This window comes from Onychostoma macrolepis, chromosome 23, assembly GCF_012432095.1.
Source record: "Onychostoma macrolepis isolate SWU-2019 chromosome 23, ASM1243209v1, whole genome shotgun sequence".
NCBI classification, from domain to species: domain Eukaryota; kingdom Metazoa; phylum Chordata; class Actinopteri; order Cypriniformes; family Cyprinidae; genus Onychostoma; species Onychostoma macrolepis.
This window is the reverse complement of record NC_081177.1, coordinates 14,171,625-14,199,172: the sequence shown is the minus strand read 5'-3', so window position 1 is coordinate 14,199,172 and position 27,548 is coordinate 14,171,625. Positions and strand designations below refer to the sequence as shown.

The following is a 27,548-nucleotide window of genomic DNA, read 5'->3' as shown; positions in this document are numbered from 1 at the left end:
TGAAAAGGTTACACCAGCTACATCCTTTGGTGGTTGACCTCCAAAAACCACAAACACATTTCTTCTTAACACCACTAAATTTTAATAAAAAGTAACCACAAGTGGTGCACAGAACACAAAATAATGCCTCAATACTGTTATGTTGCAGGGTATCAACTTCTCACTGAACCCGTGAACAGTACATAGCAGATTCAATGTAAGATCACTCGCTAAACACAAGCAATTACTGATAACCGTGAGTCAGGAAGCAGAACCCCTTAAAACAGAGGTTAAATGGTACAGACAAACTCATTTATCAAAATGAAATCAACCTTCGTATTGTTACGAGGCATTTGTTTCGAAGGCCCACCTAATATTATATGGGACATAAAGTATTTTAAGTCACACATTATCCCGGTAATAGATAAACTACAGTATATGATGATAGCCACTACCTTAATCATACTGTAGTGTTTTTACATGAAATTACACAGATCATATGCATAAAATTCCCTTATGGTCATTATTTTCGGTTTCTTAAACAACCAAAAAGCAGTAATTCTACAAGTATAAATTCCACAGCAAATTTGACAATCTCTACTCTGCTTCTTGCCTTTTTGATTCATTTAGGCAGAACTGTGCAACAAACATCACACATACTGTATCCAAGACCATCTACTGTGTCTCTGTCAACATGCCATGCAAACACGACAATACATGTGAAGCAAAGGTAAAGAGAATTTCTCATCCTTAGCGATGAAACCGCAGCAGCGATCAAGATGGCCGTAAGCCTCCTAGATCATGTCAATTTCATGAAGTTCATCACCTCAAAACAAAAATGATTTAAAAATAGTTTTCTGATTTTCTAAATTGGTTTGATTTTCCTTTGCAGGAAGGAGAAGGGGACACGGTGACGTATGAGCCTCATAGGCCATTATCCCTTTACACTTTGCTGCTCCACAGGGTTGTTGGAAACAATATGTAGGAAATTGACCATAACAAGTAGTAAACGCACGCTGGAGGGAAGGAGGAGCAAAACACCATGGCAATTCCTAGAAAAAGAGAGGAAAAAAGTTGAACGTAGTTCATTGTGCATGCTAATTTCTCTATTTTTACATTTAACACTAGCTTAATCTTTAAAAGCACCAATACCTCATACTACTAAAATCCAATCTTTAGCAAATCTCAAAATTAATGTTTTGCATACTGTACTTTATAGTGTTGTGTCTGGCTTTACCTCCGATGTAGACCACCTTCTTCCAGGCCTGAGACTCCAGTACTCTGTCATGTGGGTAGAAGTTCTGACTGACCATGAAGAGAATCATGGCCACTGCTAGGATTCTCAGTACTGCCATATTTCCTCCAGTCAGCAGAGAAACACACACCAGGATGGCAGAGGAGTAGATGCATGGTAGGCCACGGTACATGAATGGGATTCCTGCAGAAAACAGCAGACACACTTCTAACTAACAGCCACTTTATTTAGTGATATACACAGTTACAAATAGCTGTGCTACTTATATATAAGTACGTGTGTGTGTGTGTGTGTGTGTGTGAGAGAGAGTGTAAATAAGTTTGGTGTAAGTTCCTCACCGCTAGAGAAGAAGCAGAGACGAGTATAGACAGACAACACATACAACATGCACAGAATGTTATCCAAAAGACTGGTTGTCCTTAAAATGAGAGATGTTGCTATTCCAAATGTTGTGAAATCAGCAAAATCATCCAACTTTGCACCTGCAGTACAAAAAAAACAAAAAACACACACACATTGTTGACACTGACACGATTTTAAAAACAACATTCATGGTGCAAGACACTGGAAAAAAAACAGCAAGACTCAAAGCAACTGCCAAGGATGCCAGCTAGAAATGCTGTCAAACTGTTACATCGTCCGCTGTTCTCATTACTGACTCTTATTTGGAAGTGTTCCTGTGCTCTGTCTTTCTGTCTTCATAGTCATCCTCGTTTGTTTCATGGTAATTCATTAGCCTCACCTGTTCCTCATTAGCCCCCTGTGTATTTATACCAGAGATTGTCTTACTATTGGGAGATGAGAGGGTCTGTATTACTTACTATTGGAGAAAGCGTAATGGCTAACTTGGATCACGTGTGCCGTAATAACCAATCACATTACAACCTTGACTTCATTGAATTTCAGTCAGAGTTGTGACACTCAATCGCTGTTTATGGATACTATAGGAATGAATGAGAAGTGCCGTAAGGTGAATCCCACCTATCGCAAAAAGTCAGTGTCTTCTCTTATATAATCGCTTTTTTTTTTCAGTGTAAACTCTAAAAAGGGCTCAATCCAAAAGTATTGCTTAGTGTAAAACATGCTGAAGATTAGCCGATAGGCTGTCGATTCATTAAATGATGAGCTGTTTCCTCTAAAAAGCTGTTTATTCAGTGTAGCGAAGCCTTTCCTCCATTAGTCTCGTGTAGCCAGACCTTCAGACTGATGGCAGAGAGGCCTTATGACCAGTGATGGGAATAACGGCGTTATAAATAAACGGCGTTACTAACGGCGTTATTTATTTCAGTAACGAGTAATCAAACGAATTACTGTTTCTCCCGTTACGACGCCGTTACCGTTACTGACAATAAAATGTGGCGTTACTATTACATTATTAGAATTTAATTTTTCAGTTCATCTGAATGGAAGCGCAGTGTAGCTGTATTTGACGTACTATAAACTCTAGTGTGAAGCGCACGCTCCCCGTCGCTTTCTCTCACATACACGCACGCAAAGAAAGATACAGAGCAAGAGAGTCTTTCATAACATGCAGAATTGACGCGCTACATGTAAACGATATTCTTTGTTGTATTTTCCTGTCAAAATAACGGAGTTCCTTTGGAATTCTTCAGCTTTTAAGAACTGCCGGTTTCTCTGGTAGTGGGCGGAGCTAATGCGCAAACGACAATCTCATTGGCTGGCGCAGGCGCTCACCTATTATCATCACTGTTTTGATTTCAGCAAATCAATTCGAGCGAACGCAGACAACGTGATTAATATTCATGAACCCAGCAGCTCATTAATCCTTAGTGCGTTTTATATTGATGACAAATATGCATTCATACTTGGTTATTCTAATTACTAAAGTTCTATCATCATATAATATTGAATTATCATAATATTATATTATAATGCTTGACTGACTGATACTAAGTGTTAGTAGATAAATAGTGTAGATTAATGTACAATGTTTTATAATAATAATTTATTCTTTTTAGTGTCCATTTCATTAATTTAACATATTTAATATTGGGGGCATCCAAAGTTATTTGACATTTGAATTTTTTTTTTTTAAGTAACGCAATAGTTACTTTCCCTGGTAATTAGTTACTTTTATAATTATGTAACTCAGTTACTAACTCAGTTACTATTTGTGAGAAGTAACTAGTAACTATAACTAATTACTTTCTTAAAGTAACATGCCCAACACTGCTTATGACTGACATGTAAAGCAACCAATCACGTTTCATTTTGTGCCGCGTCATGTTTAAGGTCATGGAAATGTCGCCACAATAACAGGCCGGTGTGTAAAACTCTCAGACATATTTTAAAGATTCTATGCAGTGAACTTTAATTTTTTCACATACTTTTGTAAGTAAAGCGTGTAGTTGATCCTGATAAGCACTCATTATCACAGTTGTAAACACAATGGCTTTCATCTTTCGTGAGGGGGTTTGGCGCCAAGGCGTTTTTGTTTCCAGGCGGAACGTTAAAGAACGCGACACACACGTCACCCGGAAATCCTGTATAATCTAACCAATCCGATGACGACTTCGAAACTCCTGAAGTGTCTCCAGCTAAGTCTGCCGTATGCATCAGACGTTCAGCCAGCAATCCGTGAGCGTGATGTCTGAGGCTGAGACTATTCCTCCATTGACATCCATTCAAATAAAACGGCCTCTGGTCCCCTTTCCGTTAGCATTAGACGTTACGCTTTCTTGGCTAATGGTTGCAGGCTTGCCTTCTAGTGGCTTTGTTTATACCCCTGTGGTTCAGTCTTGGTTTGTTGGTCATTGTCTGTATATTCTATTGTATAGCTGTTGTATGGTTCTGCCTTATTGTTTATTAAATAATCTGCTGCATTTAGATCCTTGCCTCACCTCATCCCTGTCAGATCGAGACAGGTTCACTCAAAAATTTAAATTAACCATGAGAAATCTTCATGCTACTCCAAAAGAGTTTATCATAATCTACAAACAACATTCAGGACTCGCTTTATCACTAATGAGGTTGCAGTGTTTTGTTCAGGTTGGGGTATTTGAGTGTGTCCGAACAAACGGGCAGGAATTTCAATCTCGTGGTCAACAATTTGAGCAATGTCAGATATGCTGGGGGTCCAAAGCATCAGGATTTAACAGACAATCAGAACATAATCCCCCTGAATTAGGCTGCTTCATCACAAACAAACTGTTCAATTGACAAAAAAGGGAAGCAAAACAACACCCATCAGTGAGATCATGCAGAACAACAAGCAACAGTATGCAGCTCAAGAGTACAAGTGACTTGGCATTGTGAGGGCACCACGAAGCTATTTCAGGCAGCTGAGTGGACGTGACCACCTGCACACAAGCCACTGGTTTTCCAGTACAGAGCTGGCAAGGTTGTGTGGTTTGTAAGAGAAAGCCTACTTGTTTTTTGTTTGTTTGTTTCTTACAAAAACTCAAAAGTAATGAATGAATGCATATTTCACTGACTTCATTTTAAATATTACACTAAGAGAAAAAAAAACCTATGGATTTATTTATTAAATTTTTATTTAATTTAGCAGAAATGCATGGAAGCCCTTTTCCGCCACTGAATAAAAAATAAAAAAGGGAATTGCGACTTTTTATCTCACAGTTCTGGCTTTTTTCCTCATAATTGCGTGATACAAACTCGCAATTGCGAGATTAAAAGTCATAATTGTGAGATATAAAGTCGCAATTCTGAGAAATAAAGTCAGAATTGCGTGATATAAAGTCGCAATTCTGAATTGTGAGATTCTAACTTTTTTCTCCACAATTCTGACTTTATAACACGCAATTGCGAGTTATAAAGTCAGAATTGTGAGATATAAACTATTTCTGAGAACATATCAGTCTCCCACTCCCCCAAAATTGGACTTTAACTCACAATTGCAAGTTTATATCACGCAATTCTGACTGTATAACTCGCAATTGCGAGTTTATATCTCACAATTCTGAGAAACAAAAGTCAGAATTGCAAGAAAAAATGTCAGAATTGCAAGATATAAACTCACAATTGCGAGAAAAAAAAAGTCAGAATTGCAAGTTTTTATCTCGCAATTGTGAGTTTATATCTCACAATTCTGACTTTATAACTTTATAGATAAAAAGTCGCAATAACCTTTTTTTTTATGTTTTATTCAGTGGTGGAAACGGGCTTCCATAGAAATGTACCATAGCAGTGGTATTAAAAAAAAAATTGTAGGAATAAATGATCAATTTAATAATTCAAACTTCCAGCTTTTTTTAAGATTTATTTTTGGTGTTTTGCCTTTATTACGACAGGACAGTGTAGAGTAAACAGAAAGCAAAGTGGGAGAGAGAGAGAGGTGGGTGGGATTGTGAAAAGTCCTCGAGCTGGGATTTGAACTCAGGACACCTGTACACAGCAGCGTTATATATCGGTGCGCTGCCCACTAGGCTATCACCGCAAACCAAACTTCTTGATTTTTAATGGACAAATTAACAGACATATTTAAAACCTAACAGACATAGTTGAATTTTAAAATGCTGCATTGTCCTCACCATGCTTTTTTCTATACTACGCTTTTTTTGCTTATTTGCACATATGCAGTTTTTTGTAGTCCTGTGTATCTGTGTAATATTATCTGTCCTTATTCTAGTTCTTATTGGATTCTTACATAATTTTAATTCTTTGTAGTTTTTATTGAAATTTTTAATAGTTTATTTAATCCTGTTTAATCTGTGTTTACCTTGTAGTTTGGTGTTGTAACACCGTGGTCCTGCTAAAACACAATGTATATGGTGGTAATAATACCTATGAGACTCTCATTTGTTGCATATTTTAAAACAATAAATTAATAAATATATTCAATAAAACAATACATTTATAAATATATTTAATGTTTCAAAATGTAGTTAAAACTATAATAATAATAATAATAATAATAATAATAAAAAAACAATTTGCCAACTGCCTTTTTACATTTCTTTTTTTTTTTTACATGTTTACATTTGGGTTATTAATCCAATGGATCATTAAGGATTACTGATCATTTATTCCTTCCCTTCATTTTATTTATAAGTGGTGCTCCATAAGAGGACTGTAGATGAAAGCATCTAAAGATGTCTAAAGCAACAAGACTCACCCCTGGCCCCACTCACTTGTATTGAAGGACACTCAACACTACTCACCCAGTGCAGAACACGCATTTAGTTGCCTAGCAACTGCTCCATCTGCCAAATCCAGCAGGTAACCGATCAGAACCAGCCAGCACGCAACATGATGATGGCTGAGAATAACAATGGTGGCAGGGCCATAAAGAAAGTGAGAAAGTTAAACAAAACAAACTTCACTTTAAAACAGAAACTTTTTTTAGCTGTTGTTTGAAATTCCTTCTTTCTACTTTCTAACACAATGAATTTTTAACACAATGAACACACGTACATTTGTATTGTTATATTTTTGTATGCATTTGGTTTTCTCTGCAAAATCAAAAGCATGAATGCATACCCATTGAGACTGCAGAGGATTGAGGCCATGCCCATGAGCATATTGGCCACAGAAAGAGCGTTGGCAGCATTTTTACGGGCGAACTCCTTTAGATGCACCCAGTTAGATCGTTCGTTCAGGAGCAGCTTGTTAGCGTCCTGGAAAAAGGCTACCAAAAAGAAACATGAGCAATTACACAACAGCTCCATTTATCAGTGCATGGTTTGGAGAGTTCTCAGTTACATAAACATATATTAAGGGAATATGAACTGACTGCATTCCACTAGTCAACTAGTTAAATTTTTCAATATCTTTTAATTAACTCAAAAGTGCAAATTCCTCCATAGTCTAAACATGTGATATTTGTAATTAATCTCTCTAAAACATATTAACATAGAAATATTAACATTAAATAAATGACCACCAATGACTCTCTCACTTATTTTTTTTGTTATCAACTTTTTATTTATTTTCAAACACAACATCATAACATCCATTCAAAACAAACAAAACAAAACAACAGACATATAATCAATACTACAATAGTCCAGTCAAAAAGGAGAGAGAGAGGGAAGAAAAAACCACCCCCAAAAAAACATGTCATTCCTTTATATAATCAAGTTTGTTAAAGAAAAAACTTGCCAAGCATCAATAGTAGAAGGCTTGGCCCCATTAATTTGCGCTGTTGTACATTAACAAGTCACTATTTTCAGGAGGCTATGGATCCAATATGTTTTTCCAAACATGTGCGGTGTAAACCAGTTCTGTATTATTGTCTTCTTCGCAGCTGTAAAACCAGCAAATAACATTCTCTTTTGTATTAAGCTCATACAGAGACCAGAATCTTCGTTAAGAAGACACAAACTTGGGTTAGCAAAGCAATCTATTTGTAGTAAGGAGGATAAAACCAGGTTTACATATGTCCATAGATTAATGACGATAGGACATTCCCAAAACATATGAAGAAAAGTACCTGATGATGCAGTATTACATATATGGCAGTTAAAATTTGGTTGTAGTTTCATTTTGAATCTTTTGTAAGGAGTTGTGTATGCTCTATGAATGACTTTGAAGTGAATAAGACGATGAGCCAAGTTTTTAGATGTTAAGCTGAGGTTTGACACACTCTCTCCCAGGCGACAGATAGATTAAGGTCAGGTAATTCCCTATTCCAAATAGATTTAATAGAAAGAGGTTTTGTAATGCAATCAATAATTTTATTATATATTAAGGAAACAGATGGCCGACCAGAAGATGGTGCAATCCAATCCCGCATAGGATGAGAGGAAATGGGAGATGCCCAAGGAACTCCATACGCTTTGAGAGCAGAACGTAATTGAAGAAAGACAAAATATGCGGATGCTGATAAACAAAATTTAGTTCTTAATGTCTGAAATGACAGAGGCCCTGGTTATCATATACAGTGCCCTCCAAAAGTATTGGAACAGCGAAGACAAAATTGTTCTGTTGGCTGTGGAGTCAAGACATTTGCAAATATGATGAAAAGATGAATATGAGACAAAACTACAGAATGTCACATTTTATTATTAGCCGTTTCAACACATACATGTTTTACCAAATAAAAATAACAGCACTTTTAGAGTTCATCCCACTCATTGATGTGAGCATAAGTATTGGGACAGTTGAACATAAGGCAGATATAAAAGATTAAAAGCTATTATTTAGTTGCAGATCCCTTGCACACAATCACAGCAGTGAGTCTGTGACCCATAGACATCACCAGACTCTTGGTCTCATCCTTTGAAATGCTTTTCCCAGCCTTTAATGCAGTCAATTCCAATTGTTGCTTGTTTTGGGGAGTTTCTGCCTTTACTCTCCTCTTCAGCTGGTGAAATTCCAGCCTGTCCTCCAACTAATACGCCCGTATAGGTCGTTTGTCCAAATCCCTGAAATACGACCTATCAGAGCGTATACTACAATTGCGCCCCTATTGGCAACAGGACATTTTCATATTAATGTTTTGTACCCTTTTATCTGCATTATAGTTCGGGTTTCCTCTAGCTCGGTTGGTAGAGCATTGCGTTATACGACAATATGTAATTACGTGATCATGCGATCATGGGTTTGATCCCAGAGAACGCACGCGTTCATAAAATGTGCACTAAAAGTCATGATTTTGCATGATTTCTGTAAGGGGTAGGTTTAGGCGTAGGGTTAGGTGTGGTCATTAATATGAATTAGCCACCTAGTAAAATATGTACAAATACTGTGAAATCGGTGTAAAAAGTTCACACATTGCATTTAAATAAAGACGCATTTTGATTGGTAATGACAGTCATACGTCATTTCATGATTTCAACACGAGACTGTCATTATTTTTACGCGTGCTAGAGGGCGCTTAACTTTAAAACGTAAATATAGGTCGTAATAAGGGCTTGCACAAACGACCTATAGGGTTGTTTTTTGTTGGAGGACAGGCTCTGAAATTCATGTTCAATCGGATTTAAATCTGGAGATTGACTTGGGCAATCTAAGACTTTCCATTTCTTTGCCTTTATAAATTCCTTGACTGAACTGGCAGGGTGTTTTGGGTCAATGTTCTGATGTAATATGAAGCACTTCCCAATGAATCTGGTGGCATTTTCTTGAATATTGGTAGGCAAGATGGTTTTGTACCCTTCCAAATTCATTCTGCTACTGTCATCATACATTAAGTCATCAGTAAAGTTGAGAGGGCCTGTTCCAGAGGCAGCCATGCATGCCCATGCTTTACAGATGAGGCTGTATGCTTGGGATCATTGCAGTTCCCTTTTTTCCCCCACATTTTTGCTTTCCCGTCACTTCGATAAAGGTTCATCTTTGTCTCATCGGTCCATAAACACAGTTCCAAAACTCTTCTGGCTCACCTTTGTGCTTTTTTGCAAACTCTAATCTTGCCTTTCTATTTTTGGAGCTGGTCAGAGGTTTGTATCTTGTTGTGTAGCATCTGTAATTCTGTCAAAGTCTCCTGAGGACAGTAGATTGTCAGAGCATCACCCCAGCTTTCTGGAAGTTGTTGGTGATTTTACAGACATGTATTTAAGGGATTCATTTTCACAGCTTTTATGATTTGTCTGTCATCAACTACTGTTGTTTTCTCAGCCGATCAGGTAGCTGTTGGTTGCTGGTGGTTTCCAAACTCTTGATTTCTCCATGCCCTTTGTTTTTGCTATAGCTCTAACTGACTTCTTTTCTTTTAGCATCCAAATTGCTTGCTTTTCTCTCAAAGTCAGCTCCCTCATCTTCATCCTGGTTTGTGTGTGTCATCATCGAATGCAAGATTCAGAATGCAGAAGTAATTGATATAACTGATACGACACATTCCCTGCTTTTAATATCTGAAGAATTAATGCAACAGGACACAGCTAATCACTTAGAAAGACCTGTGAGGCAACTGTTCCAATACTTATGCTCACATCAGATAGAGGGATGAAACTCTAAAAAGTGCTGAACTTCTTAGCTGGTAAAACATCTATGTGTTGAATCACCCAATAAAAAATGTGACATTCTGTAGTTTTGTCTCATATTCATCTTTTAATCATATTTGTAAATGTCTTGACTCCACAACCAACAGAGCAATTTTGTCTTTACTGTTCCAATACTTTTGGAGGGCACTGTATATCACTGCATGTGTTTACGCCTAAAGAAGACCAAGAGGGTAGGACAAATGAACGATTTCCGCATACAAAATTAAAATGATGCCATAAAGGTGTATTGTTACAAAATTTGAAGGCTCCTCCTATCAGACGTTCAACCGTTTTCCAGATTTTAATAGAATTAGCCACAACTGGACCAAATTTATAATTATCACTTTTTTTCCCTGTGCCAGTAAATAAAATATCTTGGAGTCTATTTGGTTTAACCTTGTCAGCTTCAATCACTCTCCATGAAACTTTCGATTGAGGATCAACCCAATTATAAAGAGCCTTAAGTTGGAACGACCAATAATACAATTCAAATTCATACAATTCATTTGGTACAGCCAGTCCTCCTGCGCGTATAGGATGTTGTATTGTGGTAAGTTTGATTCTGAGGCATTTATCATTCCAGATAAATTGAGAAAGTATGAAGTTGATCTCCTTAAAGTAACCTGGAGGGGGAGAAAGTGGTAGCATAGAGAAAAGAAAGTTAAACCGAGGTAACGAATTCATCTTAACTGTGGAGATTCTTCCTTGAAGAGAGACTTCCATCTTTGAATGTCATTTTTGACCTTAACTAGAATACTATTAAAATTGTCTCTGGCAATCTTATGGATGTTTTTATATATGGTAATGCCCAAATAGATGAAATATTCCTTAATGAGGGAATAGAAGAATTAACCTTAACATTGTTAATTGACATTAAAGCAGATTTGCTCCAATTTATTTTGTATCCTGATAAGCTACTAAAATGATCAAATTCCTTAATTATACTAGAGACTGAAACATCAAAGTGGTCTAAATATAGAATAATATCATCAGTGTACAATGAAATACTATGATTATGATCTTGAATCTTAATCGATACTTCAGATTTCCTGATGGCTTGTGCTAAGGGTTCAAGAGATAAGCAAAACAATAAGGGGGAAAAGCGGACATCCCTGCCTCGTGCCTCGCTGTAGGGAACGGGGGTAATATTACCAGTCAAGACTGATGCTGCAGGTGAGTGGTATAATGTCTTAATCATAGAAATGAAATGTTCACCGAAGCTGAAACATTGCAGAACTGCTCACATATAGTTCCACTCTAGCCTGTCAAAGGCTTTTTCTGCATCAAGTGAAAAAACCGCACAAGGGCTCGGATGAGAATCTGCAAAGTCAAAAATATGAAAGAGTCGACGCATATTGTCAGACGCATTGCGCCCCTTGATAAAAACCGGTTTGGTCCTCCTTGATCAAACTATGAATTACCTTCTCCATACGAGAGAAAACTTTTGCATAGATTTTTAGATCACATGGGATAAGTGATATCGGTCTGTAGCTGGAACAATCTAATGGATCTTTCCCTTTTTTAAGAAGTAATGATATCAATGATGTTTTTTGATCTCTATGAAATACACCATGTTTAATTGCAAAATTAAATGAATTAAGCATAAGTGTCTCTACCAAATCCTAAATTTCCAAATATAATTCAGGGGGGAGACCATCTAGACCCGGCGATTTGCCTTTTTGAAGGTTTTTAGAGAGACGTGGAGCTCCTCCAAACTTAATGGGGCCTCCAAAGATTCTTTATCCACCTGTGAAATCCGAGGCAATTCCAATTTATCTAAATACTTCTTACTAATTGGGTCATCAAAATATGTTTCGGCTTTATACAGATTTGTGTAAAAACCTTTAAATATGTTGTTAATCGCCGCAGGGTTCGTGGTGACCTGACCATCCAATGATTTTATTGTGCTAATATATGCCTTAGACACACATTCTTTCATCCTAAGGGCCAATAGGTGACTAGGTCTCTCTGATTCTTTTGCCTAGTCCTATGTAAGATAAATTCCGCCTTTGATTGTGAAAGTAAATCATATTCTTCTTTTAAAGAGGACAGCTGTGTAGCCTGTTGCGCAGTAAAGTGTTGTTTTTGTAGGTTTTGTAATGATTGGATTTTATTTTCTAATTGTGTAAACTGGTGAATTTTCGCTTTGGCAAGAGTAGAAGAGAAAGATATACAGAATCCTCATATAGTACACTTAGTAGTTTCCCACAGTATTTGAGGATCCACATCAGAGGGCATATTAATTTCAAGAAATTCCTTTATGTATTCTTTTAGAGAATGAAGTAATGAAGTAATGATTACTTAATAATGATACGTTAAAGCACCATCTAGGCGATTTGGCTTTAATATCGGAAAGAGGAATATTGCATAACACAGCAGAATGATCAGATAATAAAATTGGTAATATAGAGATGGAGGAATTAGACGAAATTAAAGATGGGCTGAGAAATATGTAGTCTATCCTAGAGAAAGTCTTATGTCTATTAGAAAAAAAAGTTAAGTCCTTAGATTTAGTATTCTGAATTCTCCAAAGATCGATTAAGTTGAGCTCAGTGATAAATGTATTCAGTAATTTAGAAGATGGATTGACTGTTGTATCAGATTGAGATTTATCCAAAGCAGGATTTACGACAGCATTAAAATCACCACCCAACACTAATGGGCAATCAGTCTGCTCAAGTAGTGTTTTGGAAATATTTGTACGGAATTCACTGTCTGTCTCATTTGGACCATAAATAGAGACCAATGCTAACCTATTATTATGTATCTTGCAATGGATAAAAACAAATCTACCCTCCTCATCACTTCAGATATGTTCAATTGATAAATGTAACTTCCTGTTAACAAGGATAAGAGATCAATACTCTCAATTAGACCCCTCCAAAAAAAAAAAAGGGTGTTAGTCTTACCAGTAAAGAGACAGTTGTGCCGGATAAATAGGAACAATATCCCAGGAGGAGAGAGAGAGAGAGAGAGAGAGAGAGAGAGAGAGAGAAAAGATTTAACAAGTGTCCATGTCCACCTTGTTATTATCCTCTCCTGGGCAGCTGGAATTGCCTCCATCCCGGTCATTAAGTTCTTCTCGCTGGGCCGAAGAGATGGAGATGGTGGCCGCCGTCCGCCCGCTGCTTTGTAGAGCCACAGCATATGTCTTCTTCTGTGACAGTGAGCTGATAAAATCTTCTGCTTTCTGAGGAGAGCCGAACATCATCGCTCACCTCCGCACCGCAGTCCAAACACCGTCGGACAGGTGAGAAAGGGCCAGAGACCAAGTGCCGCCATCCTCCTCAAGACTGGACCAAAGCCCCCCATCCCGGCAGCTGCGGCTGGACCAAAGTCGGGGAAAAACAGCAGCGTGACACTGTCCTGCGTGTATTTCACCGGATATGCCTGCCGAGCATCCTTCAGGATCGCCGATCTGTCATGCCATCCCAGTACATGGAAGACGAGAGCACGCCGCTGATCGGAACCCCCCCCGTCACACACACAATGGGCCCAGTCAATCTCGATGCTTCGGCCCCCCAGTGAAGGGATCCACCTGGAAAGACCAGCCGCAAGGAAGCCAGCTACACCGGAGCCCCCCCCCACCAGCCGCACGCCACCTCTCCTGCTCCCATCCTCAATGTCCGTCATCTTCTCAGTGAGTTGCTCCAGCCGACCTCCCAAGCCCGTGACTGTCCTCCCATCCCCATGCGCAGGCACCCCAACAGAATTGACCCGGCCACACGTCTGCCTTGCCAATCTAGCCAGTTCCCAAGCTCCACTCTAGCTCCTCAACAGAACCGTTGGTTGCCTGCACATTCGCTCGCAGGTCACGCAATGCTGGGGTCAGTACAGAGTCTACCGCATCTCTTACTGTCGAGGCCACAACTGAGTCCAAAGCACTTTGCTGCTCTCCAAGCGCTAGTCTGACACCGCCAGCGACAGCACCGTAGAGATCCTCCCTGGAGATGGTGTAATCCCTGAACTCCCCCTCAACTGGCGATTGCTCAATCTCTCCCCTCTGCTGAAGCACTCATGATGGGTCAAATTATACAATATTTGACAGAGTGAGCAGAGCGAAGGACCACACGTGCATCGCCGCCGAAGGGTCACGTGATCTCCCCTGACTCTCTCACTTATTGTAGAAAGTGTTAAAGCCATGTTTGTTTAAAAAACAAACAAACAAACAAAAATTTAATCTATGATTCTTTTTAAAGGATTAGTCCACTTCCAGAATAAAAAATTCCTCATAATTTACTCACCCCCATATCATCCAAAATGTTTATGTCTTTCTTTCTTCAGTCGAAAAGAAATTAAGGTTTTTGAGGAAAACATTCCAGGATTTTTCTCTATATAGTGGACTTCAATGGTGACTAATGGGTTGAAGGTCCAAATTGCAGTTTTATTGCAGCTTCAAAGGGCTTTACACGATTCCAGCCGAGAAATAATGCTCTTATCTAGTGAAACGATCTGTCATTTTCTTAAAAATAAAAATGTACAGTATATACTTTAACCACAAATGCTCATTTTGCACTAGCACTGTTATGCGCATTACATAATCACGTTGAAAAAGTAATGCGCAATTAGTTCTTCGTCTGTACACTTTGGTTCAAAAAGGTATAGGGTAGAGCGAAAAACATCTCATTTTCTCCAAAATCGTCAAAATCGTCTGACATTGATGTACCCTTTTTTGTAAAGGGTGTTTGACTTTCTTTGCACGTTCCTTTGTAAACACTGGGTCGGTACTTCTGCTGATGTCACATGTGACCTGTCCAAGTAATACGGTTAAAAAGTAAATAAATGATTTAAAAATTGTGTATATATATATATATATTATTTTTTAATGGAAAATGACAGATCATTTCGCTAGATAAGACCCTTATTCCTCAGCTGGGATAGTGTAGAGCCCTTTGAAGCTGCAATGAAACTTCAATTTGGACCTTCAACCCGTTGGCCACCAGTGAAGTCCACTATATGGAGAAAAATCCAGGAATGTTTTCCTCAAAAACCTTATTTTATTTTCGACTGAAGAAAGAAAGACAAACATCGTGGATGATATTGGGATTAATTTTTTTTTCTGGACCAAATCCTTTAACATGCCGGTCTCTATCCAATGCCTTTGCACAAAAAAAAAATACATTAATAAAACTTTTCATCTATCTTAGTCTCATCAGACCACAGGACATGGTTCCAGTAATTAATGCTCTTGGACAGATTGTCTTTAGCAAACTGTTTGCAGGCTTTTTGTAAGCCAGCTTCAGAAGAGGCTTCCTTCTGGGATGACGGCCATGCAAGCCGACTTGTTGCAGTGTGCGGCGTATGGTCTGAGCACTGACAAGTTGACCTTCCGCTTCTGCAACCTCTAAAGCAATGCTGGCAGCACTCATGCATCTGTTTTTCGAAGCCAGCTTCTGCACCTGAAGCACAGCACAAGGATTAAACATCTTTGATCGATCCTTGCGAGGCCTGTTCCGAGTAGAACCAGTCTTGGAAAACCTCTGTAAGACACTGGCCACTGTACTGTAACTCAGTTTTAGGTTGTTACTGATCTTCTTATAGCCTAGGCCATCTTTGTGGAGAGAAACAATTGTAATTCTCAAATCCTCAGAGAGTTCTTTGCCATGAGGTGCCATGTTGAACATCCAGTGGTCAGTATGAGAGAATTGTACTCAAAGCACCAAATTTTAACTGCTGTAATATAAGATACACAAATTTGTATAGTCCTGTCAAGCAGACAAAAACATGAACATGATGAATAGGACATGTGGCTTTGCATGGTTAAACGACGTATAGCTGTTATCACTTAGGGTGTACTCACTTTTGTTGCCAGCTTTTTTGACAATAATGTCTGTATGTTGAGTTATTTTCAAAGGACAGTAAATCTTTACTGCTATACAAGTTGCACATTGACTACTCTAAAATATATCTAAGTTTCATTTCTATAGAATTGTCCCTTGAGAAGATATACTAAAATGGTTGCCGAAATGTGAGGGTGTACTCACTCTTGTGAGATACTGTACATCATGGCATTTGGGCTTTAAAAAAAACATACACATTTGGGCTGCCAGTGTGAATAAGGACTAAAAGACACCCAGAAACTATACTGATAGTTAAAGCATCAATACCTTGCACTAAGATAATTTGGTTCTTCTTTGACAAACATTTGATTGAGGGGTTATTAAAAATGGCTGACATCACCATTTTTACAATGAGATGTCTGTCTTTGTGCAAGAAGTTATGCTTACTCACACCCACAACAACTGGCATTCATGCAGTGCACCGCGGATTCATATCCTGAAGCAGCATTCTCATAAATCATTCATGAATCAACCATCTAAATTGTTTTTACCAAGCACTGTTACTGCAGTTTCACCTAGAAGAGCTATTGAAAATGCTATACTATACAGATAATAGCTAAATGTGCACATTCAGATTCACACTGCGCTTCAAAATGAAAAGAATATTAACAGTAAATGTTCTCAAAACAGGTTAATAAGCAAGAAACACTTTTTAAAATTCAAGTGCTTTTCTTTATGTGTGACCAAGACTGTTTTGCCACTGGAACACTGCAGTGATTTTCAATGAAGTCACACAAAGAGGTCTTTGTGTTGGAGAAAATCAGTGGGCATAAAATCTAAATGAACATCTCAAGTACTTGGATGTGTGTTTTGCTAGAGAAATTCACATAATCGGGTCACATTTTATTTACTATGCAATAAGTATTTGAAAGCTCTTTATTGGGATGTTAGCAGAGAATCAAATCCCCCATTAGCAGATACACATTATGGACAAAAGTATTGGGACACCTGACATACACACATCCAAATACAGAGACATTAATATGGAGTTGCACCCCTTTTGCAGCTATGATGGCTTCCACACTTCTAGGAAGGATTTCCATAAAATCTTGGAGTGTTTCTGTGGGAATTCTTGCCCATTCATCCAGTAGAGCATTTGTGAGATCAGACACCAATGTTGGACAAAAAGACCTAGCTCACAATCTTCCAGTTTATCCTAAAGTTGTTCAGTGGGGTTGGGGTCAGGGCTCTGTGTAGGCCAGTCAAGTTCTTCCACACCAAACTCATTTAATCATCTCTTTATGGACCTTGATTTACGCACTGGGGTACAGTTCCATACCATTATCCCTCCTCCACCAAACTTTACAGTTGGAAAAATGCAGTCAGGCAGGTTACATTCTCCTGGTATCCTCCAAACCCATCACCCATCAGACTGCCAAACAGAGAAGCATGATTCTTCACTCCACAAAACTTCACTCCATGATTCTTCACTCCACTCCACAAAAGTTTCCACTGCTCCAGAATCCAGTGGTGACATGCTTTACGCCTCTCCATTTGACACTTGGCATTGTACTTGGTGATGTGAGGCTTGCATGCAGTTGCTCATGCATGGAAACCCATTCCATAAAGTTCCCACTGCACAGTTTTTTGTGGTGATATTAACACCAGTGGAAGTTCGGATCTCTTTAGCTATGGATTCATTCAGCAGAATTTTTGGCGACTTTTGTTCACTATGCTTCTCAGTGCTCAGCGACCCTGTTTTGACTTTATATGGTATACTGCTTCGAGTTGTTACTGTTCCTAAACTCTATCACTTTCCAATAATACCACTTACAGTTGATCGTGGGGTATCTAGGAGGGATAAAATTTCATGAACTGATATACTGCAAAAATGGCATCCTGTATTGCAGTACCAACTTGAATTCACTGAGCTCTTCAGACCGACCCATTTTTTACACAAAGGTTTCTAAATGCAGACTGCATGGCTAAGAGCTTGATTTTATACACTTGTCGCAATGGGTCTGACTGAAAGACCTGAATTCAATAATTAAGAGGTGTGTCCCAATACTTTTGTCCATATAATGTACTATGACAAAAGAAAAAACAACAACACATAAATGTCTATGCATGACAATCCCTGCAATTTTCTTTGCAGGTCAACTTTCATTCTTTGGCATGTGCTGCTTTTCTAGGTGAGAGAAGCATGCAAGAACATGCACATGTGTCATTAAGGATAAATCTTTTAAGCTCAGTAATACATAAAAAAAATTGCCTAACATTTACAAAGACATCAAAAAGGTTTAAAGGTGAAGTGTGTAATTAGTGTCATTAGTGATCAAACCCTTCCTCTGTTTGCCACTGGTCAGCAAAACAGATAGCTCTGCCCCAAACCCACACCATTCATTGAGCCAATGTTGCTATGTCAGGCTGCTCAAACCAACAGAGTGATGTTTTGATAGTGCCGTAAAACCAGAGTGTTCACACTTTTAGGGGGACTCAACCAGTGAATGTTTTACTTATAGCTGTCTCCGCATAAGAAACTGGTTGTATTCTAAAGTATGAAAAATTACACACTCCACCTTTAAGGAAAGGTTCCTACTATTGTGTTTGTAACCTGAACTTGATGTGATTCCAAAGCCAGTTGATTTCAAGCGACTCTTCATCTGAAAGAAAACAGTCAATGAGACACAGCACATGCCAACATACAGAATTCACCATAGAGCTTAACGTTCTTTGTACTTTGAGGCAATTAGACCTCTCGTCAAATGTTTTCAATAGAAGGTTTATTAAAGCATGTGTGATATTTGTTGAAAATCTTAAATGAATAAAGCTGCTTAAAGCAAGTAGCCTAATATGGACTATATTGGTAGGGAAACAAAATTAAAGCATACACTACCATTCCAACGTCTGGGGGTCAGTAGATTTTTTTTTTTTAAAGAAATTAATACTTTTATTCAGCAGGGATCCATTAAATTGATCAACTGACAGTAAAGACCTTTATAATGCAACAAATATTTCTGTTTCAAATAAATGCTGATATTTTGTACTTTCTCTTCATCAGAGGATCCTTAAAAATGTATTAAAAGATATTAAGCAGCACAGCTGTTTTAAACATCAATAATAGTAAAAAATATTTGATGGATTGTGTGACAATGAAGACTGGAGTAATGGCTGCTGAAAACTCAGCTTCCTATCAGAAATATATTACATCTTAAAATATATTAAAGCATAAGTTATTTTAAATGGCAATGTTATTTCAAATTATGACTTTTTACTGTATTTTTGATACATTTTTACTGTATTTTTGATTAAATATATATCCAAAAAGGCTTTTAATTAAAGTCAGGATAGCCTATTATGTGTGAACAATAATTATCCAAGTTTCACAAAATAAAATGTGTCACAAAATACACTAGTATTGGACTATCAGAACTAACAGCTGAAATGTGGCATGAGAGTGTTGCAGTAAGCTATGCACCTAATGTAATCTTATATTCCTACAAATGCAATGCTGAGGCACTAGAAATTCAGAATCACTGGTTATGCACTGTGTTTGCTTGTGCCACTGTCAAATGATTTAACAATCACAATATGAATATATGGAGCTTCCTGTTTACAGACCCTTAGATAACACTAGATAGACAGTAGTAAACCTCAAATTACATATTACCTAGAGAAAGAACTAGAACTTAGTCCAAAGTATAATGAAGGATGAGGTGATGAAAGAGAAGGACTTCCTTTTTGTTGTGGGAGTGCAATCTTAAAGGGGTCATATAATGCCCATTTTCCACAAGTTGATATTATTCTTTAGAGTCTTAATGAAAAATCTGTAACATAGTTTGGTTAAAATGTCTCATTGGTAGTGTAAAAAACAAATTTTTACCCTGTCAAAAACAGCTCTTTTCAGAGCAAGCCGTATTGTGTCATTCTCCTTTAAATGTTGCTGAGCTCTGCTGACTCCGCCCCTCTCTTCCGAGCCGCTCTCTGAGGGACTGTTAGCCGCATTCATCGTGGAACTTGCTAATTAGTACATTATTAGGAAAGGCGATTTGCAAAGATTCATTTAAAAAACCCTGTACTCACTTCTTCTGTAACTTAGGTGAAGCTGGATCACGAATGATTCGCGTGAACATAGACGCATTTATGTAGATGGAGGGCGCATTCCCTTCAGAACAAAACCTAATCCTCTTCAGCGGCTCAGATGATGGGAGTAAATGACTACTGCTATGTTCATTTATTACATCCAACAACAAAACACCTCAATCGCTTAGGAGCCATTCTTGTCTACATCTGCTCCGCCGGTGAAACAACTGATGACAGCTCACTCAGGGCGGATCTGAGGTAAGACACCAGTGCAGCCTGTGTTAAAAGGCTGATGTCAATCAAACTATCGTGGGAGGGGCCTTTGTCCGCGTGACGTCACACAGACAGACGGCTCGATTTGAGAAAGGGGTAAAGATTTTAGTAGATTAAAACAAAACCACTGGGTGGATTTTTATCATTATAGGGTGGTTTTGTACACACACTGCCAACACACATTTCAGTTCAAACAACTTGTAAAAGTGCATGTAGCATTATATGACCCCTTTAACAACTAACAGGAACATCAAAGAGCATTGCAACTATATTTTGCCTAAAGACCCCTGGCAGCCAAAACCACAGGTCTTTGTGCATGTCTAGTTCCTCTGCTACACGTGACAGAAGATTCACGGATTGACAGGATTAACATTTATTTGTTTCTAGAACAATGTATAATACTGTACATACTAAAGGCATCACTCAAGTTGTGTAACTGAACCTCAGTGTAACCAGGTAACAGTAAAAACCAAGAACTTATTTGGCAGCTATGCAACTATGGGACAAAAACACCACCATAGTCATAAAAATCATGGCCCATATTTTCCAGTTAACCGATATATGAGCCAACTGCTAAGAAACAACTATTCGATTATCTATAAAAACTGCTTTGCCATTAGTTTGCATGTAAATGTGTTTCATCAGCCTCTTAATTGTTTATTTGGGGATGGATACATAGTCAAAAATGGGCTTAAATCCAGCTCAATACACTGAGTTAAAGTGCAACTGAGCCTTTAAAGCTGTAGCTCTGTCCTCCACATACAGTATGAGGATGTCCACACTTGTTTGTTTTTTCTACAGCTTCACATAGTTTCAATCTTGTGCCAACCATCCAAAACCATGCCAAGCATACAGACTGCAAGAACATAGTTAGTGCCACTCATTATTAAAAGAATCCTAAACATAAACAGCCATTTTCTTTGATGTGGAAAGCAGAAATGGCATGTGCCACTGTTTTGCATACAGTATTAATTAATCTACTTACCAGATGTGGGAGTCAGGAGGATCATGATGGTCAACAGATCTCTCCACGTCAAACAGCACTGAAATGAATTCAAATAAGAAGGTCAGCTTTACCGAATGACGATAAGAACAACATAATACCATGTGCAGCAAAAAAACAGGGTGTAATCTGTGCTTTCAAGTCCTGCCTCGCAGGTTAACCAGCTCACACTGTAATACCATGGTGCTTTTTTGTTTTCGTGCCAAATTGTATGGCCTAATCTTAAAGATCCACCTTAAAACTTAAGGTAAAACACTACAACCATTGTTTTTCTTTTTGAAACAGACTGGGACTATTTTGCTTTCATTTTTCCTTTAGACTAGTGGAAAGAAAACATCCAAAATACACAAGTGTTTTTACTCCATTACACTTTATCTATTTGCATCAGTAGATTTCAATTACAATACATAGGCTATCTTTAAAGGCCATTTTCTGACAGTTCTTTTCTTTCTGATGGATTGAGCCAGAAATATCCGCTTCAGTAGCACTTCCATACACCAAACTTTCCAGATCAGAAAAACACTATGACTTTTTTTGCTGGCAGTTTAAAGTATTTTCTGATTTACATGATAAAAACAGATATCCAAAATACTTGTCAGCAAATATGTCAGCAAAATGAAACAAGAATATGAAACTTGATGATGCCTTATTTGCATCTAAACATAACATTTTACAATATATATATATAAATAATAAATTGTCTTAATGTACTGTGATCAATCAACTAGGGAGGTAAATGAGGTGATTTCTATTTGTTAAAAATTTACCTTATTCACCCGTGGTATCCGGCCTTAAAGCCAGATTACTTCTATTAATTTTTGCATCTATTAATTATCATATAATCACATTTTAGGACGTTCATTAGCCTACTATCACTGTTTTTAATCACATTAGTAGCCTTGTTGTTTTCAGTCAAGAGGTCCTTAAGACCTTCCCATGACATTTAACAATATTAAATCACAACACAGCAACCACCCACCTCTTTTTTATTTTTTTAAAATGTATTTATTTTTTATAAAGGCTAATTATAGATCTATGTTTAGTCAGTAACAGACTATCAAATGAATTAAAGACAAAAACTCTTCTTATAATACTACAGTGATATCTGAAGGCGCAATGAGTATGGCAAGCCGTTTTGACTTTTATTCCTTCACAGGACATGAATTCTTGATATCAACAATTTAATTTTCACTAGTTAAAATGCTAATTCTTGATATCAAGAATTCACATTTTTACTAGTAACAAAGTAATTATTGATATCAACAAAGGCAGTAAAACTAGTAACTAGTACCCTAACTAGTAAAAATACTTTTACAGATATCTAGAAATGCTATTTTCACTAGTAAGAATAGCTATGGTAATAAGTTCATGAATATTAATGAGAGCTGATTTTCCCATAATCCTCTTGGTACCGTCAGTATAGGCCAAAGATGGCGGAAGAACTTACATGCACAAAAACGGCTCCTCCTTTATTTATTCATTTTGTCAATGAAAAAAATGATATAATAATAATAAAATTATAAAATAATTAAAGGAAAAAATGAACTCTTTGATTAAAGGCAAGTGTGTTATAGAACACAGAGTAATGCAATGTTATTGGCTACTGAATATGTTTTTTTTTCCTTTTACTGTAAATTTTGATGTATAATTATGTACTTTGACACGTTCTCATATGATGAGCCGAACCTTCACTCTCTGCCCAATTCGGCTCGGTTTTTCTTGAACATTAGGGACCAAACGGGTGCGTAAAAATGACACGATACACACTGTGTCCTAATAACTTGCATTATTTTGATATAACATGTTGTCCTGTTCTTGAAGTAAAGGGCCAACACTGGACTATGAATGATACAGTCCTATTGAACCTCTTTCTCATGCCCGTCTCAGCCGTGTTACGTTAAATATACTGCAATGAGTCACTAACTCTTCTGACAGTTGCTTAAGACATGAAATATGCAACAGTCTCTCAGTTGTAGTGCGTTCAAAGTGGAATAGACAACAATTTAATATGTAATCTTGTAATCTGGTTAATTATTATCTTTATTATTATTATTAGCTATTATTATTGTTGTTGTTTTACTTTGTAACTATAAACATGTTTACTTAAGACCTAACAACAGTTAGGATATATCATAAAATAATTAATGAATGCTTTATTTGTAACCTTTTTCTGTTTTGGAAATGTGCGTCTCTTCTATTCCTTTCATCATTGAGTCAAAAGATAGTAATATAATGGTGTCTTTATTTTAAATGTGCAGCACTATATTTAATCATGTCTGAAAAATGTGTTTTATTGGGGTAAATGTAAAAAAAAAAAAAAAAAAAGTAATCATCTATGACCATTTCACATATTTCTATGCCTACTAATCATATGAAACCTCGTCAGTACACTACGGTTATACTCATTTATTTTCAATAAAACATGAAAAAAGACTAGGCTTAGATGTTTCCATATCCTGTGGCTCCCTCTAGTGGATAACATTAATATCACAGTTTGCATCTTTCAGTTGAAATGGCTGATAGTTTAGAATTTGATTTTGGCAGCGGCTATTTGAATTCAGTGAATACAATGAAAGTGAAAATAGCATATTTTCTTAGCAATAGATTATATTTACACTATTTAATAATAGGAGTATTTTCTTGCAGTAATTGTAGTTTGATGTTGTTTATAGGCTACTACTTTTTGCAAATAGTGGCCGATATCTGCACCTCAGTATTGTAGTAGGCTGCATTATAAAACAGTATACAACAATATCGTATTGAGTGCAAATTATAATTTTTATTAAAATTATAAAATGGATGCCGCCACTACAACTAACCCTAACCTTAACCAATAGACGCACGCTATTTTCCACTTTTCGATTATTTCCTTCATTTTTACTGAAAATAAATGCCTTTCGTTTGTGATACGGGATGTGAAAAGAGAGTAGAGTGAGGTCGGCAGAAGGCGGAATCGAACCCGGGTCGATCGCGTCAAAAATTAAGTTCCTTTCGCTTTATTACCTGCGCCGCTGAAACTGATAGCAATCTGACGTTTTTTGCAGTATTGTCTAAAACTACCACACGTTAGTATGCGGAGTTACTGTAAATAGCCTCTGTCTATATGAAAACAAAATAATTATTAAAAATAGCCAAGAGGAGCGTTTTATTTTCACGAAAGGGCAATCGAATGTGCCGTTCTCTTTTGAGCTCTGTACCTTTTCGTCTATCCGCCATAAACATTCATAAAGGGCGGCACTCGTCATTAAATTATGCACATATCCAAAAAGGATTTCTTGATATCAGAAATTTAATTTCCACTAGTGACAATGTATGGCAAGCCGCTTTAACATTTAAAACTGTGTTTTGACTATCCATAAATATAATTTCGGATAGTCACAATTGTAATTCCAGATATCTATATTGCAATTATGACTCGTAGTAATTGGAATTAAGATATCTACAATGTGATTGTGACTAGTCATAATATGCATTGATATGGAAAGCCAGCTTAACATTTAAAACTTTGTTTTGACTATCCATAAATATAATTTCGGATAATCACAATTGTAATTCGGAGAGTCATAATTTTAATTTGACTAGTCACAATGACAATTAGAGATATCTGCAATTATAATTGCACTAGTAAGAAATCGGATTAGCGATATCTCTAAATACTTTATGACTAGTCAAAACTCCATTTAAGATATCTGTAATTACATTAGAGATATCTTTAATATTAGCGATATCTCTAATTCAATTTCGACTAGTCACAATTATAGTTTAAGATATCTGAATTGCTCCTAGTCGAATTACTGTTGTGTGACCTCAGAATAAATTTACTCAGCTCCTCCCAGAGCTCCTCCCTGCCTACTCTGCTAACTGCTAACAACATAATAAAAGTCTGCGTTTGTTGTCACGGAGAGAAAAGCTACTAGATGAAGTGCTTCATGGATTATTAAATAAATCTGAACACATCATCAAATCATCACTGAACACAGCAGAATATCATCATCATGGATCTCTTGCTATAATACAATACAGTACTCCCACCTTGTGGGCTATTTCCTATGGAAGCTTGTTTCCGCCACTAAATAAAGAAACAATAAATAAATAAATAGCAACTTTTTATCTCACAATTATAAAATGTATAACTCGCATTGTTTATGTCCTTTATTTTTCTAAATTACCTTTATTTTTCATTCCATGGTGGAAACAAGCTGCCATGACACAAGTGAACCTGAATTCATACACAACGTAATGTAACCTAAAATGTCATCAATGCCAGATAAACTTTTATTAAATTGTAATCTTTTTAAAATCAGCCTTCACCTTTTTTGACTGCATCTGATTATGAGGCATTGTTCTTGTCCGTCATGCATTTATTTGTACTATTTTTCATGTGTGTGATTTTGTATAATTCCATTGTTTTTCATTATGTCTAAATATATAATAAATAAATTCAGACGAGCAGTTTGCGGTTTTCTGCCTTTATTGAACATTACACTGCATTTGGTCCATTTTGCAACACGATTCAATTACAATCACAGCACTATACATACATGCACACTTGAGACCTTTTACCACATAAGGCTGCATCAGATTTATTTAATAATCCATGAAGCACTTCATCTAGTAGCTTTTCTCTCCGTGACAACAAAAGCAGACTTTTATTATGATGTTAGCAGTTAGCAGAGTAGGCAGGGAGGAGCTCTGGGAGGAGCTGAGTAAATTTATTCTGAGGTCACACAACAGTAATTCGACTAGGAGCAATTCAGATATCTTAAACTATAATTGTGACTAGTCGAAATTGAATTAGAGATATCGCTAATATTGAAGATATCTCTAATGTAATTACAGATATCTTAAATGGAGTTTTGACTAGTCAAAGTATTTAGAGATATCGCTAATCCGATTTCTTACTAGTGCAATTATAATTGCAGATATCTCTAATTGTCATTGTGACTAGTCAAATTATAATTATGACTCTCCGAATTACAATTGTGACTATCCGAAATTATATTTATGGATAGTCAAAACAAAGTTGTAAATGTTAAACCGGCTTGCCATAACATTGTTACTAGTGGAAATGTAATTGCTGATATCAAAAATAACCCTTGTTACTAGTAGAAATCTAATTCCTGATATCAAGAATTAACATTTTAACTAGGCTAGTAAAAACTGAATTGTTGATATCAAGAATTCACATCCTGAGAATGAATAAAAGCCAAAACGGCTTGCCATAGACTCCTGCCTCAGGATCACATGTCTATTACACAAGTCTGCAAGTTATACACTGTCGCACTTAAGAGGAAAAATTGGTTTTCTCACAAGTTGTTATAACTACACCTGCCAGTACACTGATTGATGCGTTATTATTAAGGTTAAGTAGCCCGTAGGCTATGTATGGTGAAACTGGCATTTTATGACCAAAAAAAAAAAAAATGAATAAAATAAAATTAAAAATTAAAAAAATTAAAATAAAAAACTATATCTTCCACAATTCTTCTGCAGTTGAACAGGCTGCTTTGCCTAATGTCTGCGCAAACTCAGTTTCATCAGGGTGACAGTATAAACAACTGCGCATTCAACATCAGTCAGCCTGATGAGACGGTCCTGTAGGCTAACGTTATAGCCTATCAAGTTGCAGTTTGTGGTTTCTGCGCTTACCTATCGTACAGAATTAAAAAGACGCATCTGAATGTTTTTTTGGTTTTTTTGCGATTTATTATGAATATACAGTGCTTTTTATTGTGCCCCTTAAAATGTCAAGTATTCTTCCATTAAGTCGTTAAATTAAGGGTAGGCTACTGAGCAAGAGCCTTTCAATATAACAATACTGTTACGTTGCGTAACGTAACGTATATAAATAAGAATATGCATGTCAAGTCCGTCATATAGTCTCATCAAAATGTCTTGTTTCAAAACTTGATATGTCACGGTCTGAGAACAAACTTACCTTCAAGGTTAAGCAGAACGATGCGACTCAAAATTAACGCAGACAAATAACGTCTTTTGGTGGTCAGCTTCGACGACACAGTATATATAATTCACAATCCTCCGGTTGAGTGACTCACATCTATAGACAGCTATGACCTTAAAAGGACAAAGATGACATTTATTTTACTGACTGCACCTGTCTGACACAGACAAAGCCTTTCAACGCATTTTCAGCGCGTCTCTTTTTAAAGGCATAGCAGGATTCGCTGGAATATTCCACCGGAAATTACGTCGAAAAGTTCTAGTTCTTTCTAAGCGCATCACAATTTAAAATAAATAAATAAATAACA

The 27,548-nt window shown here is 37.0% G+C and overlaps 1 protein-coding gene across 4 annotated transcripts; it reads right to left on the bottom strand.

Annotated features, from left to right (window-relative positions):
• Window positions 1-49: 49 nt before the first annotated feature.
• On the bottom strand, window positions 50-27,548 carry tmem269 (transmembrane protein 269). Of its 4 annotated transcripts, XM_058762957.1 has the most exons (8): window positions 27,218-27,548; window positions 21,262-21,319; window positions 18,535-18,583; window positions 6,695-6,842; window positions 6,376-6,473; window positions 1,573-1,716; window positions 1,217-1,417; window positions 50-1,031 (listed from the first exon to the last, which is right to left on the bottom strand). In XM_058762957.1, the coding sequence occupies exons 3-8, from the start codon at window positions 18,581-18,583 to the stop codon at window positions 922-924; spliced, it is 750 nt and encodes a 249-aa protein (XP_058618940.1). In that variant the 5' UTR covers window positions 21,262-21,319; window positions 27,218-27,548; the 3' UTR covers window positions 50-921. The 4 variants fall into 4 exon arrangements, with proteins under 4 accessions (XP_058618940.1, XP_058618941.1, XP_058618942.1 ...); XM_058762959.1 differs by lacking the exon at window positions 18,535-18,583 and having other exon boundaries at window positions 52-1,031; window positions 27,218-27,535; XM_058762960.1 differs by lacking the exons at window positions 18,535-18,583; window positions 21,262-21,319; window positions 27,218-27,548 and adding an exon at window positions 13,163-13,711 and having other exon boundaries at window positions 53-1,031.

What these genes read in the sequence shown, in the direction of transcription:
- tmem269 (XM_058762957.1), bottom strand. Translation starts at nt 18,583, where the DNA reads ATGAAGAGTCGCTTGAAATCAACTGGCTTTGGAATCACATCAAGTTCA. An exon ending in TCTCTGCTTCTTCTCTAGCG is followed by an intron (nt 1,418 to 1,572) that starts GTGAGGAACTTA and finishes TGTTTTCTGCAG; the next exon opens with GAATCCCATTCATGTACCGT. An exon ending in GAAGGTGGTCTACATCGGAG is followed by an intron (nt 1,032 to 1,216) that starts GTAAAGCCAGAC and finishes CTCTTTTTCTAG; the next exon opens with GAATTGCCATGGTGTTTTGC.